General features: G+C 39.0%; 1 protein-coding gene across 4 annotated transcripts in view; it reads left to right on the top strand.

Moving 5' to 3' along the window:
• ELOVL6 (ELOVL fatty acid elongase 6) overlaps positions 1 to 17,279 on the top strand; it is a 136,535-nt gene that overhangs the window by 62,170 nt on the left and 57,086 nt on the right. The window contains exon 3 of one of the 4 annotated variants that reach the window (XM_073892105.1): positions 17,062 to 17,162. The exons of 2 other annotated variants lie outside the window; for them this stretch is intronic. In XM_073892105.1, coding sequence (XP_073748206.1) covers positions 17,083 to 17,162 — 80 coding nt within the window. In that variant the 5' untranslated portion in view covers positions 17,062 to 17,082. Of the gene's footprint in view, positions 1 to 6,382; positions 6,436 to 17,061; positions 17,163 to 17,279 lie in introns of all 4 variants that reach the window. One more of the 4 variants, XM_073892107.1, reaches the window with a different exon arrangement.

Below are 17,279 nucleotides of genomic sequence, written 5' to 3'. Positions count from 1 at the left end.
GCTCGGTTCGTCTTTCTACGCCACTGTCCTTTCTCATGGCTACTACCAAAAGTCAGGTCTGTGACTAGGTAGGAAAGAGAAGCACAAACCTGTACTTTCAGAAGGTTGATTTTCCCTGTAAGGCATGGATATGAAATCTTGGTGACTCAGTCACATGCTTTATTTATGCTTATCAGTGCAGCCTTTCTTAGATCTTCAAAAATGTATTCCAGGTAAGTTGAGAACTTTCCTTTACAAGTTCTGTCTTGTTGACTGGAAACATGGATGAATGTTTTCTTTGTCCTGAAACTAACTTGCATACCGGTGGCTGACACATGATGGCAGAGAGCATAATTTTGTATCTAAGAACACGATAAGCACCAAACCAGTGAGGAAATACTATACTTTGCTATGTGCCCTACGCTCAGCCAAGAAATGTTTGAGGGAAGTCTTTTACAGAAGGCACCTAACTTCATACATCCACACACCGAACATTGGACCATATGATAGGTTACTGTGAAAGGACCCCCCGCAAAACTGGGAGCATGTAGACTGGGGAACTTCCTGTAACTACACTGTTCATGCCTGCCTTTTCCTAAATTCCAGGTCCTGGCCTTCTCTTGTCTAAAACCTCTGCCACTCCCTTAACTCAAGACTTACTCAAGCTCCTGATTTTCTTTTTAATCAGTGAAGAATCTTTATAGATCACAAATAAAAGCATGTTGACTTCATTCATATAATCTCGTCAATGGCTCCCCATTGGTTTTAGGATTAAAAGTAAACTTTTTAACATGATCTATAAGAGCCCTCATGATCTTGCTTCCACCTGTTTCCTGGACCTTCAGCTCAACAGTCTCCAACTTACTCTGGATTTCAAGGTCAAGCACACTAAATTTTGTATAGTTGTTTGAATGTGCTTTTTCTTTCTTGCCTCTGACTCTTTGCCCATGCTGTTTCAACTCACCTACTCATCCTGTCTAATCTGAGTTAGAGCACATCCTTCTCCTTCTTCTTAGAATATTTCCTTATTATCTATTCTCCGCTTTTCCATGTACTTGTCTATTACCTCCAAAGGACATTAAAGTCTCCAGGGGGCAGGGGATTATGTCTGTTTGCAGACATACCTTGCACATAGTTAGCACTTAACTACTTGTTGAAAATATTTGTTGAATAGCGGTATAAAAGAATGAATGAATCGGAATTCTCTTTCCTCTGAGCGCAGATAAACTCTCAGTAATACAAATTCAGCAAAATTTTGTACCATAAGCCAAAAGGCTTTGCAAATTTTTGTTAACTAGGAGGTAAGTAAATATCTTTGATCTCTGTTATTAAACTATCATTCTTAAAGCAATTCATGGAAAATTACATCTTTTACTTGAAGTAACTCGTTACTTAGTGAAGAAAAGTAACATGTTGTTCCTAGGTTTCAGTTTTGTTTAAAAGAGCAAGGAATTTTAGACTAAGTCAAAATTTTTTTTTTAATTCTCACATAAGTGAGATGCTTTGGAAGCTTAGTGAGACACAGGCTTACCTTCTCATAGTTAAGGTACCAGGGCAACTAAAATGCAATGTCCTGTCTGTGTTGTTGATGCAAAGCACGAGAGATTGTCTACCACTTTTCCATTCCTTTAGTTTTCCTCTCTTGTCGAAGTCTTTTCCAGTTGTAATATACTGGGGTTTTTTTTGTAAATAGGATATTAGCCAGAAGTTTTTTATTTGATTGTAGGATATAATTGATTTTGCTCTATATGACAGTTGTGTTATCTTTGAGATAGGAAATCAAGGAATCCAGAGGGTTAAGGATGATGGTGGCTGACGATATGAAGCTAAATAATCATGATCTTGAAGTTCGACCTCAAGTCTAAAAATCCCCTAAGAGTCATATTTAACTACAGACTTTCTCGGAGTTACTCTTTGTTCAGGCTGCTATCACAGAATACCACAGACTGAGTTGCTTAAGTAACGGAAATTTTTCTTACAGTTCTGGAGGTTGGGAAGTCCCAGATCCAGGTGCTGGCAGATTCATTGTCTGATAAGAACACACAGCTACCTTCTCTCTGACCTCGCACAGAGTCTTCTCAGGCCTCTTTTATAAGGGCACAAACTCCATTCAGAAGAGCTCCACCCTCATGATATGATCACCTCTCAGAAGCCTCACCCCGTAACACTATCATGTTGGAGGTTAGGATTTCTACATGAATTCTGAGTGGGACACAAACATTCAGACCATAGCACTCTCCTACATTCAGAAGGTCTGAGGTGAAATCCAGTCTTAACAAACACCCCAGGAGGTTCTGAGGCATGTGGTCAGTGGACCATCTTGAGGAACATCTAAGGTTAGCTGGTGAAAGCGTTTAGTTAAGAAAATGTGAACTGGCAGATAGATGTTAGAGGACCAGCACCTGCGAACCCTATCAATCTATCTATTTTTCCAGCACCATCCACACATACACTTCCTCAGCAGGCCTCCAGAGAGCCACCATTGAGTTACTAATTTTGCCATTAATGGGAATTCCAAGCTTGGCTCCCGTTTTTGATGCCAGCCTCCCTCCCCGACAATTCCAACTAGGATCTGATGTCTTTTGTTTAAGACTGGTCACTGGGGGGGGGGGGGGGCTTGGGTGGCCCAGTTGGTTGTATACCACATCTTCTTTATTCATTCATCTATTGATGGACATTTGGTCTGCTTCCATAATATGATGATTGTAAATAATGCTGCAATAAACATAGGGGTGCAAATATCCTTTCAAATTAGTGTTTTCATATTCTTTGGCTAAATACCCAATAGTGCGATTGCTGAATTATATGGTAGGTCTATTTTTAACTTTTTGAGGAACCTCCATACTGTTTTCCACAGTGGCTGCACCAGTTTGCATTTCCACCAACAGTGTACAAGGGTTCCTTTTTCTCCACATCCTCGTCAACACTTGGTGTTTCTTGTATTTTTTATTTTAGCCATTCTGACAGGTGTGAGGTAATACCTCATTGTGATTTTGATTCCCATTTCCCTGACAATGAATGATGCTGAGCATCTTTTCATGTGTCTGTTGGTTATCTGTATCTCTTCTTGGGGGAAATGTCTGTTCATGTCTTCTGCCCCAAAAGAAACCTTATCTTTGAAGTATTTGTTTATGTTTCTACTTAATGGTGACTTCCTAAAATTAGGATTGGCCTAGTGATTGAAAATGTAAAACTTCACCTCAACTCACTTAAGCCCTGAAGTAAAAGACCTAATTTTTTTTAATGGAAATAGTTGTTACAGTATATATATATTTTTAAATTAGTTCCTTTTTTAGTCTAAAAGTTGTATTTTATTCATTTTCATTTGCCTTTTTTAAAAAATAAAGTTCTGATTTCCACATTACCATTAGACTTTGCTAAATATGACTCAGGAGATTTTTAGACTTGAGGTCGAACTTCAAGATCATGATTATTTAGCTTCATATCTAAAAGCCACCACATTTAGAGAAATATACATTAGAAAGTCACTTGTGTCCTACACTCCCCTGCTGACTTGGAAGAAAATGGAAAACCTATTTCCTTGTCCTTGTCAGGAATTATTATCTTTCTTTTGCGATTTGGACCTAAAACCAGTTTGCCAGTGAAGCAGAATTAATGTGCTTGTAGGAAATCAAATTTTGTCTCTAGTTCAGGAATAAGCCTGCTAAATTCTTGAAGAAACAGGCTCTGCTTTTGTATATTCAAGTCTCGGTTTGCAAGAGGAAATCCTGAAAGAATAGCACACACCTTCTTTATAAGAAAGATTAAATAAATTCATCTCTAGTGTCAAGCTACTTTTAGATCTGTCTTAATTCAAGTCTCTACCATGGAACCTTATAATCTTCACCTACGGACTGTCTTAACTTCTTTCACAGAAGGTTCTTTGAGAAATTCAAATGTTCTGGAATGTCTTACTAACTCAGATTTATAATTATCCCCTGAATAAGATTACTTCTACAAATTAATGAACTTTTTTAAAATCATAGTCTAGGTGATTTCATGTTCATTATTCTTGAATGACATTCATGAATATGCAAATAGTTATACCGACATGAAAATTTACTGGAAGAAGCAGAATTATTGCTCAGATGCACACTTACAGACACATTCTCCAAGGATATCTTTGGATACTGAATTTTTTAAAGACAAAATTGGCACCATCTGGAAAATTTACACATTGGAGATGGTTCTAGCCCTGGCGACTTCTCAGCCCCACACACCACACGGTTTCCCACTATTGTTCCACTCCCACATTCCCTTGAAGTCGTCTTCTCCAGTTCACCTCAGCATGCCTACACTGGCGCTCCTATTTTAAATTCTCATCTATCCCTTACTCCCCACCTCATTTTCCCTTTACAAGGCATAACTCTTCCTCTTTCTGTAGTATTCCTAATCCTCTAACATACCATATTATTTATTGCCTGTCTCCAGACTTGTAACCTCCATGAGAGTAGGCTTTTTGGTTTGTTTTGCTCACTGGTGTATTCCCAGAGCCTAGAATTGCACTTGGCACACAGTAGGTGCTCAATTAATACCTCCTGAATGGATGATTAGGCTCTCCCACTGGAAGTGGAAAAGAATATAGAAAATTAATGTTTCTACCTGGCTATTTGTGCTGTCAAAATGTACAACTTTTCTTATTTGGGCCAGCTATGGAGACTAGACAAATGAATTTTCAGTGAACATGGGCCGTATAAATTTCAGTGAATATATGACCTAAATTGTGGGATTCAGTCAATTTACGCCCCGGAATTCATCAGTTTAACAGGAAAAAAGAATCATCGTGTTGGTGTCATTTAGGTAATCTTTTGTTTTATCATATACAGTTATGGATAAAAATCTGTGACCGTGCCGCCCATGTCAGAAAAAATCTGTGACCGTGCCGCCCATGTCAGACAAGGCTGGGCTGCCTTTGCCTATAGTTATACCTACAACACATTATTGACAGTTTTATTTACTGAAACACTTCCAAAAGACGTGGCCACGAAGAGTTTGTAACTGCAAGAAAGATATAACTCCAAAAACAGAGATTAGATTTTTGGCTTCACCTACCACTCTTTTTTTTTTTTTTTTTAAGATTTTATTTGAGAGCATGAGCAAGACAGAGCAAGCACAAGCAGGGGGATGGGCAGAGGGAGAGGGAGAAGCAGACTCCTCTGAACAGGGAGTCTGATGTGGGGCTCAATCCCAGGACCCCGGGATCATGACCTGAGCTGAAGGCAGACGCTTAACCGACTGAGCCACCCAGGTGCCCCAATCACCTAGCGCTCTTAGATTTAAACTTTTCCTCTTGGTGCTCCTTTGTACTGAGAACTGCCACACAGATCTCTCTGCCCCAACGCTGTTTAGGTAAGGGAAGCACTGCAAAGCCGGGATTAGCTCTTGCTGCCCGCTTCTCTGCCCCAGCCCACCACAAGGAGCCAAATGCGGATACTGCTGAGAACAGGAACCTTGCAAAGCACTTTCATAATTTCGGCCCTTTTGACTTATAAACTCTTTTCCTATAAAGGTCTTAGGGAAATCATGGGCAAAAAGCAGCACTGGAAGTTGAAAACCAGTCACCTGAGATCATGAGCTACTGTTAGCCCAAAGCGAAAGGTGCACTTGGGGTCAGAGAGCTGGTGATCAGTCAGGCTCGCCAATGCCAGCCATAGGGCACCGAGGGCAGAGTCTTGGCCAATAGCTGGTCTGGAATCATCAGATAGTGCCATATCTTTGAATGTCTGCTGACATCATTGTCTGTTTGAGGAACCTGGGTTAGATCAGACCTTCACCTTGCGGCCACGTTTGCTTTTCACCTCTCCCCTCCAAGGCAGAGAGCAACAACCTCGCAACGCAGCGTGACCTCTTTCTCCACTCACCTGGTTGCTTGGCCAACCTGATCTTGTTCAGACTTGCTGCAGTCAACATTTTTTAAGTTGTGAAAAGAGGGGCCAACGTGTAACATTGACGTCATAACATTCCATGAGCCTTTTAACTGCAGCATAAATCAGCTAAATGGTTACATTTAATTCCTTTCTTTACTGCCACCCTAGTAATTAAATAACTATAAAGGGGACCTTTTTTTTTTTCTTACTCCATATATAGGTCAGGGAAGAAAAGGGTATCTACCCATAACATTTTTATTTTCATTTTACTTAAGAAATATCTAATTTAGAAGACTCATCTATAGCCATTTGTTACTATTCCTAAATAGACTGCTTTTCACTAGTTCAGTTAGCTTTCAGCTCAGTTCAAGGGTTACCTGCAGGTGCCATCTAAGGAACTTATGTCCCGCATCCTGCCTACAAGTTCTTATGAATATAAAGTGCTTAAATTATCATTTCACACTCTTCCTTCTCTCCATATTCAAGCTGAGATATCAAAGTGACTTGTTTTTATAAAAGCTCTTGTTTACTTGCAGACTTGGATTGTGCTCTTTCGCTAATTGATCGCTCTTTGAAGTACACACACAAGGTCAGTATCAAATTCACAGGACGGCTGGTGTCATCTGTAACCTTAAAGTGACTAAACATACATACATACATAAACGACTAAACAGAACTTGAAATGCTTTTGGCCATAAACACCCAAGTAGCCCAATTTTGCATTTGATTCTATTCTTTTTTTCTTTTTTTTTTTAAAGATTTTATTTATTTATTTATTTATTTGACAGAGAGAGTGAGACAGGGAACACAAGCAGGGGGAGTGGGAGAGGGAGAAGCAGGCTTCCCGTGGAGCAGGGAGCCCGATGAGGGGCTCGATCCCAGGACCCTGGGATCATGACCTGAGCCAAAGACAGATGCTTAACCACTGAGCCACCCAGGCGCTCCGCATTTGATTCTATTCTTAGGTGTTTTTTGTTTTCTTGATAATGAGCAGTAACATGTCATGTACTGGGTACTTACAACGCATCAGATGCTGCCAGGTCCAGTATTTTGATGATCTACGATAAGCCTGAGAAACAAGGGTTATTTTCCTGGCTTTTTCGGTGATGACATTGAGACAGATAAAATTTGTACAGGAATTTATTCAAGATTAAGATCACAGAACGGATATGTGGCAGCCAGGATTGAAATCCGTGTCTTTGTGGCTCCAGTCGGTGTAATGGTGAGTGACTGCTATAGCATCTTCCATTAAGACTGTAGAAGTATGTGGAACAAAATCTGTATAATTTTATATAATATACATGCAGCCACCACCAAAATGCTTGGTATGTTTGTTAGCATTTTGTTCTTTTAGAAATAAAAACATACTTTTTATCATTTAGTTTTATTTATAAAAATTCTCAGTTTTCATTATTAAAATAATAGAAAAGAACTTCAGTACATAATAAATTAGAGAAAAGAAGTATGTGTAACCCTGTCACCCAGTAATAACTATTATAAATTGGGGGCGGGGGGCATTCTTTCAACTTGCAATTATACCACATTCTGTTTTTTTCTCCCACAGTAATTAAAATTATATGCATCTTGCATAACTCTAATGGCTGTATAATAGTCTTTTGAGTGAATATACCACAGTATATCCCTGACTCTTAGAGATTTCATCCACTTTTTCACTGTTGTACTCCAGTGATTTTCTTGCCTTTCCCATATTTAAGATTGTTTGCTTTAGAGAGATAATTCTTGATAAGTTTTTCCCAGAGATAGGTCATTTTACCTTCCCACTTTCCAGCAAAAGCTGTGAGTCACCGAATGCTCTCCTCAATCAAGTACTATATTATCACTTTCTTTGCCTATTGATAGACATCAAATGGTACCTTAGAGTTTTCTTTGATTATAGAAAGATCCTGATCAAAACAAACCTGTTTTATTTAGAATTGCAAAATTATAGGTGGTTTGGGGTCATTATTTTAAATTTAGATTAAGCTTGGCCCTTCACAGAATTTGTCTTGAAATGTGTCAGTGGATCACAGATTCTCTTGATGGCAGATGAGGGTAGAGTTATCAGGTGGAAAGTGATGCTGTCACAGGGCCGGTCTCATTTCATACCTGCCTATTGTGTCTTTTGCTTACTTTATGCAAACAATTACATTGAGAAAGTAATACATCAGTCTCTGGCCAGTGAGAACTAAAGAAATTGGGTCGTGCTTTCCCAGCCTTCCTGAGCAGTATTTGATACAGTATGCTACTCCAGGAGCGGCATGCCTCAGTAGAAACGTAATCATATTTCCAAAGAAAGGTGTTTTGTTTTGGTTTTTTTTTGAAGCCAATAGTATTGAGTTCAGATTAATTTGTAGGATTCCTTCTGCTTCCAAAGGGGGGAAAAAGGGTATAATAAAATATAATTTTTACTGTTTGGACTTAGAATTAAGTGGACTTGAAGCACCCATTCAAAGATGACTTGAGCTTTGGTTATCCTATTTAGTCTCTCAGTTATAGATTTTTTTCTTTTCCCTTAAAGTATTTCCAAAATTTAATAATATCCACTATATCATGCATCCATTCGTATGTCAGGAGCCCACTTCAGGCCAGCACTGTGGCATATAAGGCCTTGGGCATACAAAGTTGAGTAAGACACACTTCTTATATATACATCAGGATTATAGACCTGTAAACTTACACTTAAGGATTATAGACCTGAAATATAAAGAGGTAAGTGCTGGCATTAGGTACACAAAAAGGCATATAGAAAGCACAGCAGTGATGAGGTTTGGGTAATCAACTTGACCTAGAGGCAGTCATGGCGTATCTTCCCAGAAAATGATGAGTATAAGTGAGAAGAGCAGTGTGGTGACAATGGCATTGTGCAAATGCAAGGTGGGGCAAAGGTATGACATCTCTTGAAAATCACAGTATGGCTATAACATAGGATGTTCCAGGGGAAGGTATAAGACATAGTTCCAAAGTAGACAGGTAACACCATTTGAATCATGTAAAAGCATTCGGAGATAGACTGAGAGATAAAATCAAATCTGTTACAATTCCTAGAGAATTTTATGACCGTATGAGATTAATGACCTTTCTACTCAAATAGACAAGGTAGTTGGAAAATATAAAGTACTTGTCTTTGTACGATTTTACTGTTTATATTTCTTTATAGATATTCTTGTACATGTGTTCTCAACAATTTGTCAATACTAGATTTTAGGATCTGAACGCACGGGAACATTGCATGTCCTTTTGGATGGCTAGAACTACAGCAAAGATCAGTCTAAGTGGAAAGACTCAAAGGCAGAAAATTGTGTGATATACCAAAGATCTTACAGTGTGTCCAACCATTAAGTCATCAAGGGAAAGTGGCTGTCAGCATACAAAACAGTACGCAAACATGCAGACTGGAGAAGAATTAGTCAGCTTCTAGGACGCGATGACTCCGGGGGAAGAATTTGCTGAAGATTTGGACCTGATAAGCAAGCGTACTGCTTCTAGGTTATCTTCCTCAAGCTCTGTCTCCCTATTAAAATCAATCACCTATGAATATGACTTTAAAAAAGGAATACTTTCTTGGAGAAAATGTGGATTTCAAGTGTGAGTAATAGTCTACATTTTTGAATGTAAGAAAGAGCAGTGAGATGTGAATGGAAGCTGGAAAAGGTGGACAAACACCACTACTGTTGAAAGGACCAACTGAGAAGCAGCATACGTTCTAGAATGCCAATATAATGTAGTGGTTCAGTGCACAGGCTCTGACCCTTGGCTGCCTAGGTTTAAGTTCAGCACCTTCACTTAAAAGCTCTAGGTTCTTGTTCAGGTTATTTAACCTTGTTCCTTAGTTTTTCTTTGTCTACAAAATGAGGACGGTGGTAGATTCTTTGAAAGACAAATGAGACAATGTATATATAAAAAATGCTTGGAACACTAAGAACAGGGCCTGGGATATAGTTAGTGTTCCCTTTAAAAAGTTAATATTACTTTGACTAAATTGAAACACATTCTTTTTTATGGTCTGGAGCAACACACAGGACTGCATTCCAAGCCGGCCTTCAACTTTGTGCCTATTATGGACCAGTAAGTTCCTGTAGCAGAGATTTGTGTAGATAGCTGCAACCTATGGATGTTCAATAAATACTTTTAAATGTTGTTGTGGCCCTTAGGCATGTAGTATTTCTCAAACTGGTTCAAAATGCTTAAGATCAAAGGACATATCTTGAATAAATACATGTCAGTCCTTTTTCTTTTTTCATCTTCTTTTTTTCTTTTGGTGGGAAACCTTTCTGGGTAAGCATAGCTAGGTACAGACCATTCTTTCAATATTCTCAAATTTGTTGCCTCGAAAATCAGTCTTGACAAAGAAGAACAGTAGAAACTGGAATAGTAAAGCAAAGGCTCAGGTTTACTCTCTGGAGTGATTGCTCTCTCTTGATATAACACATGCGTGCCACCATGCTCAATGTGAAGGACACATTCCCTTCTAATGCACACCCCAAAGGGAATGCTCTTGGAAGTATGGGAAGACACATGAACTTTCTGGCTTTCAAAGAAACCATGAATCAGATACACTTTCTTCTCTCCCTAGGCATTTGCACCGTCTTGTGAAGAAAAGGCTGCTGTGGGCATTGTTATTTTGAGAATCTCTTTCGTCAGAACCCATGCTTGATAAATCCCAGCTGTACCTTAGTTGTGTCCGAAGACACATCTGACAAACGTGGAAAAAAGAAATTATTTTTTGTCTCACAACCTAGTAGTCCAAAGAAACTTGTAAAAATAAAAGTAATTCCTCTTTCATCCTCTATAAAGAAATGGAAGCTATGCTCTTAATGTTTGAGTTTTCTAATAGATCTTGAGATTTTTACTATTATACATTTTTCCCTAAAAATCTTACCATTTTTTTCTAGCTTTGAATCTGTGAATGAAGGGGGGAAAAAAAAAACAAAGTGAAGGTCTTTGTGGGAAATGAAGTAAACAGAAAGATAAAAGGCTCCTAAACCAGCTCTGGACACTATCTGGCAGATTTCACTCTGGTTGCCCCTTTAGAAACTGATGACGTGAACATTATAGAGAGCAGCTTCCTGCTCAGCTCATTCAGCTTTGTACACAATCATCAGGGGAGAATCAGTGTCTCTCAATGTGGCGAAAATGTTGGGGAGCAAAGGCCTGAGAGTAGCTAATAAAAATAACCAGTAATTTGTTCTAAGATTTAGAAAACCATGTGATTGATTTTGTTTATCACGTTTGGCATATTTTACCACATGAGAGCACCTATTTTCCTCACATAATTCTGAGGCTTACAAAATAGAGCTTTTCCTACTCTAAATTTTAAAAAGTTTATGTCGTAGAAACCTTTATTGTTATCAGTTTGTCATACTTCAATGATTTAGAAGAGATTAAGAACTTTTTTAAATTTTATTTTATTTTATAATGTCAAGAGTAAGAACTTACAAGATCTACGTAACAGTTGTAAATTCTCATAGTCTAATGTATTTTTATGGCATTGCCCCATCCAGAGCTAAGTTAGGATTGGCTATCATGGAATTATCTTATACTGTAGGATTGGTTAGTAAAGAGATGACTGGAAACAACTGGAATTCTACTTCAAGAAGAATCTGAACTCTGTCTGTGGGGTAGGGGATTGTCTTGGCAACCTTTCTTGACTAACCTTCCTTTCAGATTATTCCTTTCTCTTGGAAAGATACTATAAAATCATTTCCCAATGACCTTCACGACAAGGAAAGCGTTGCAAGATGTAGAGTTTGTAAGAATTGATCATTCACATTGTCAGCCGGCTTGTACCATGTTTCCATTGTAGGCAGAAGTGAACCTAATTCTAGAATGGTGAAGGAAAAGTTGACACGAATTTGTTGTTTTGTCTTGTCTTCAATTTTAACTTGAACTGCTGATTTGAAAAGAGAAGTTTACTCTGTGCTTAAAATCAGTTTGAAGCAATTCAGCCTGAGTGTATCTGAAGCATAAGTGATATCATCCCAACTAGTAAATGTGCTTTTTGAAGCTATACCGCATTTCAACATACATTCTCTTGAGTTTTCCGATTTCTCTTTTCTTTTTTTTTTTAAAGATTTTATTTGAGAGAGAGAGAGAGAGAGAGAGCGTGCGCATGCACCTGAATAGAGGGGGAGGGGCAGAGAAGAAGGAGAAGCAGACTCCCCACTGAGTAGGTAGCCCAACACAGGGCTCGGGGCTCTGATCGCAGGACCCTGAGATCATGACCTGAGCCAAAGGCAGATGCTTAACCAACTGATCCACCCAGGTACCCTGCCTCCGACCTGCTTTTAAAGATGATTTCTCTTAATCTTTCTTTATATTTCTCTTATCCAAGGTTTCACAACCTTAGCACTACTGGCATTTGGGCCTGGATAATCCTGCACAGCATCCAGGGCCTCCACAGACTAGATGCCAGTAGCCAACCCCCATCCAGTTATGAAAACAAAAATGTCTCCACACATTGCCTAATGTCTTCTGCACGGCAAAATCATCGCCCCCATTGCAGAACACTGGTGTAGGTTTTACAAAAGAGGTTCATAGGGGCGCCTGGGTGGCTCAGTTGGTTGAGCGACTGCCTTCAGCTCAGGTCATGATCCTAGAGTCCCTGGATCGAGTCCCACATCCGGCTCCCTGCTCGGCAGGGAGTCTGCTTCTCCCTCTGACCCTCCCCCCCTCTCATGTGCTCTCTCAAATAAATAAATAAAATAAAATCTTTAAAAAAAAAAAAAGAGGTCCATAGATTGAACCCTGGGAACCCTTCAAGGTTTAAAGATTGGGAAGATGAAGAGACAACCAGCAAAGGAGAATGAAAAAAGGGTCGATAGTGAAATTGGGAAAGAAATAAGGGAAAATAGCGTTCCAAAAACCAAGTGAAGAACAAGTTACAGAAAAGGAGTTAACATCTGTATCAAAGCTGCTGCTCATTAGCCACCTAAGATGAAGACTCATTCTTTATGGATTTAACAGTAAGAGTGATGAAGCATAGGACAGTGGGCTTGCTGCAGATAGGAAAAGGTACTGGATGTAGCCTATAACGTATATTTTAAGATTTAAATGCAAGTGATAGTCACAAGCCAAACAGTCTTTGTTGTCACAAAAGAGAGTAAGAAGGCAATTTAGAACTTGCGACAGTGGGGATAAATTGAATACATATTAGTTATTTCTAATAAATTGTGTATGTTACCAGAAATTCCAAGCTTTGACACTTAGTCCATTGTAAGGTATATGATAAACCATATGTTACGACTAAGAATTCAAGTACTGATTTGTGAGTTTATATGCATATGAGCAGCTTCGGGACCATCTGTGTAACAGTGTGACTCTCAGCCCCTTGCATTCTAAAGTGCTTTCTTGACTTGGAGGGAAGAAGCTGGCTTTGGATCCAACAAACCAAGAATAGAGAAGAAAGTTTTGCCCTCTGCAGGGTTGTCTCCTATCAGCTGCAGCAGAAAAATGGCTTTAGACCTTATTATTTCAAGTTAATCCATGTGGCAAAATGAATCATAGTCCCCCAAAGACGTCCATGTTTTATTTGTGAATTTGTGAATGTGTTTCACGTCTAGAGCAAAAGAGACTCTGCAAATGTGGATTAGGTTAAGGACCTGGAGATGAGGAGATTGTTAGGGAATATCAGTGTGGACCCAATCTAATCACATGAGTCCTTAAAATTGGAGAACCTTTCTTTCCAGGGTGTGGGCCTGGATTATCTCTTGGACCCAACATAATCACAAAAGTCCTTAAGGAGGGAGGTAAGATCAGAGTCAGAGGAGGTGATAGGATGACAAAAACAGAGTTAATAAAGAAGGCAATGTGACCCTGGAAACAGAGGTTGGAGCAATGCATTTTGAATGTGGGAGAAAACCAAGGACGGCAGGCAGTCTGGACGCTGCAAAAGGCAAGAAAAGAGATTGGCCCCTAGAACCTCCAGAAGGAACCCAACCTGCGTACACCTTGAGTTTAGCCCCTCAAGACTCATTTCAGACTTCTGACTCTGGAACAGTACGATAATCCACTCATGTTGTTTGAAGCCATTACATTTGTGGGAATTTGTTATAGCAGCAATGAGAAAGCAACACAGTCCAATTCATAAGGCAGATTGTCCTCATTACCAGAGTTCTCAAAGCTAGTGTCTTCAGACCTTATCTTCTTCTGTCTCTGAGTGAGCATTCAGATCTGGAAGGAGCAATGTGAACACCCTAATCAAAATTTGGCCACATTATTATTTTCAAGAGCAAAAGAGAGTTCTTTCTTGGGTAACTGGGGGATATCTCATGGGTGAAAAAAAAAGTCTGTCATTTCCACTCCCTGGCTAATAATATATTTCTTCTTGTCGTTGCCAGTTTTTACTCAGGCTTCATTTCTTATGTAAATGTGATTTTGGTGACAAAAAAGTATCCGTGAGCTATACCACGAAATTGTCTTTATCACTTCTGAGCTATTTTCTCCCTAATCCAGAAATAGCATTTGGAACATGTTTTCTCATTGCTTTTCCCACCCCTCTTTCAACATTTCTATCCAGGAGGAAAGTCAGTGCAACAGTATATTTAATCACCCAGTGGTTACCATGAAAACATGTGGGTTGTTTTGTTTTTTTTTTCCATGATAGTATTTTCTAGCTTCTTTACAGTTGGCTGAAGCAATGAGTATAAACTAAAATTCTATAAATATAAGGTGGTAGTGAACCAGAAATGGATCATCTTTTAGTTCAAACGATTAGCCCTCGAGTATAAAGCACACATAAATTTGGATATGTCTATGCTTGGTATGAGCTGGTGTCTGTGCAGCTGTTATTTTGATTTTAAGTCTGGGAAAATTGTGTCCGAATTGGACTTAATCTTATAAACCTGAAATCCAGTTTCCGTTCCATTGTGAATAATCATAAATGCTTTTTATAGTGTCTTTTCACTTCTGGTTTTAGTCTCCAACTCTCAGATAAATCTATTTTCTACAGAACATTTCAGGGCTTCTTTAGGATGAAGACAAGCAGGAAACAAATTTCTGTATTTGACTCTAGTTTTTATTTTTATATATTTTTAATATAAAATTTTTAATTTTCTATTTCTATGGTGAGCAGGCCATTAGAATGATAACCAGATTCAAAAACAAACAAACCAAACAAAAACCTGTGGCCTTGACACAAACCCATAATTAATCATACTTTGTGTAACTTCTGGTCCAAGAAAACTTTATTTTCAAGAAAAAAAAAATCCCTAATGTCTCATTTCTGCTTCATAGTAGATCTTAAGACTGTAAAAGGTAAAATTTAATCTGGTAACAGGGAGTCACTCACTGCTCTTATTTCATAGGAGACGTTTCAGAATTTTAGTATGCTTTCTGTATTCATCATTATATTCATTTTATTCATTATCATGATCTTAACGGGTGAGCGCATTTCTTCATTGGAAATTCAGATGAGAGCTTTCTTTTTCTTAGAACAAAGGGCATTTCTTTAAGGGAGTTAGCACAATGAAAGTGAAGTGCTGATGGAACCACTTTTTGAATTCTCTTTCTGCCTGCTGTCTCCTATTTAGAACTTACTGTTTTTTACATGGCCTCGAGAATGTACTGTTTTGCCATGACTAGTATCAGTAGCTGATGTATTATACAGGATGGTTACTTGGTTACTTAGCAATTCTAACTCAAAGTGACAATCAGGACCAGGTAATCAAGTTGAGCCGTGCTCTCAAACAAACCAGAAACTACAAATGAGTTTGTCAATGCACAGCTCGTTATTAGTTTGAAATGGGAGATTTGTCTACCAAGACCTCTGGCAAAATTTTTATTCACGGGTGGTCACAAGCTTTACTCTTTCTAAGGAGATAAGAAACTCTAACCTTTGTCAAAGCAAGAAATTTAATTCTTTCTTTGTTTTAGTGGTCTCTAAAATCTTTAATTCTAACTTTGAACTTGAATCTTTCTGATCAGTTTTATGAAACCATGTCTTGGAAAACAAAGAGAAAATATTCTTGCATCTCTGTAAGATGCAGTATTTTAGGATTAAAAGTGACATTTGTTCTGGAGGACAGTTGAGGGACACTGAACCAAATATCAGCTTTCTGGAAACAATGCCACGGTTGACCCAGCAATTTGCTATTCTTTTCTCAGGACAGGAGAATAGTCATTCTTAAGTGAATAAAACTTCAAGGTGGTCCCATCTGATAATTCCTGGGAAGAGCAGCAGTTCATTAAAGAAGTTCCTTCCGGGGGTGCCTGGGTGGTTCAATGGTTAAGCATCTGCCTTCGGCTCAGGTCATGATCCCGGGGTCCTGGGATCTAGCCCCGCATCGGGCTCCCTGCTCTGAGGGAAGCCTGTTTCTCCCTCTCCCAGTCCCCCTACTTGTGTTCCCTCTTTCGCTCTCTCTCTCTGTCAAATGAATAAATAAAATTAAAAAAAAAAAAAAAAAGAAGTTCCTTCCGTCCACACCACGGCACTCAGGGACCCCAGCAGCTATCGATGCTGGCAGTGTGGGCTGTGGGGAAACTGTGTGTGTTGACTTAGAGATCTAGAGTCAAACTTCAGCCACATCTGCCCGCTAGAAGAGAAGTAATCAATGCCAAGTCTCCCCAAATCAATGCATCTCTTTTTATTCTGCCCCCCACCCCAGCTCAAAGACTTTGAGTGCTCTCCATGCCCTGAACCAGTGCGTCTCCATCTATCTTTCCAGGGGTCACGAGCAGTAACACTTCCCTCTTTCTTCTCTCCCCCAGGCACATCATGGTATACACATGAGTGAAACTATTCTTATTTATTTAAAAAGAAGGAAAATTAAGCCACAGATTCCAGCACTATACTTCAACTACTAGTCATAACCCATTACTGACCACACACCTCACGCAACCTTGAGGAGAAGATGCAGTCATTAACTCAGCTGCCAGAACTTTAATCCACATTTCCAAACTGACTTTGTCCCATGTCTCCTCACCCGTGAGGAAACATCAGGTCTGACACATGCCCAGCTTCGCTCATGCCTAAGGTACTGCTTTCTTCCCACCTCAAATTCCCATTTATGGCTTTTCATCCATCCAAAGCCTTAAAGAGTCTGCCTCCAAGCCCACCCTCCACAGAGCCTTTTCTCATCACAGCAATATCTCCTTCCTCAGAATTTTTATCAGACATTATTATCTATAACACACATTTTTCCTGTCTTTCTAATGAGATTGGCAGAAGCAGAATTTACTCTTACATAGGGATTGGTTCATTATTATTTTTTCATTCAAGAGCATACGAAAAACACTGAAAATGACAATGATAACGTTCATTGAAATTGTGAACAGATGGATGGATGTCAGCACTTTTTATCAGCAACTGATAAAACGAAGGTAATTAATGGGTATCTTGCCAATTTAAGTATTAGAGAGATGACATTGTTTATGGGGCTGTGTGTGTATGTGATTTTAATATTTTGAAAGTAGAAAGATCCTATATCCCCTTGTAAA

The sequence above is a fragment of the Callorhinus ursinus genome, unplaced genomic scaffold (genome assembly GCF_003265705.2).
Source record: "Callorhinus ursinus isolate GAN/ISIS: 27379988/994484 unplaced genomic scaffold, GSC_fseal_2.0 scaffold4, whole genome shotgun sequence".
NCBI classification, from domain to species: Eukaryota; Metazoa; Chordata; class Mammalia; order Carnivora; family Otariidae; genus Callorhinus; species Callorhinus ursinus.
This window is presented reverse-complemented; position numbering and strand designations above follow the sequence as displayed.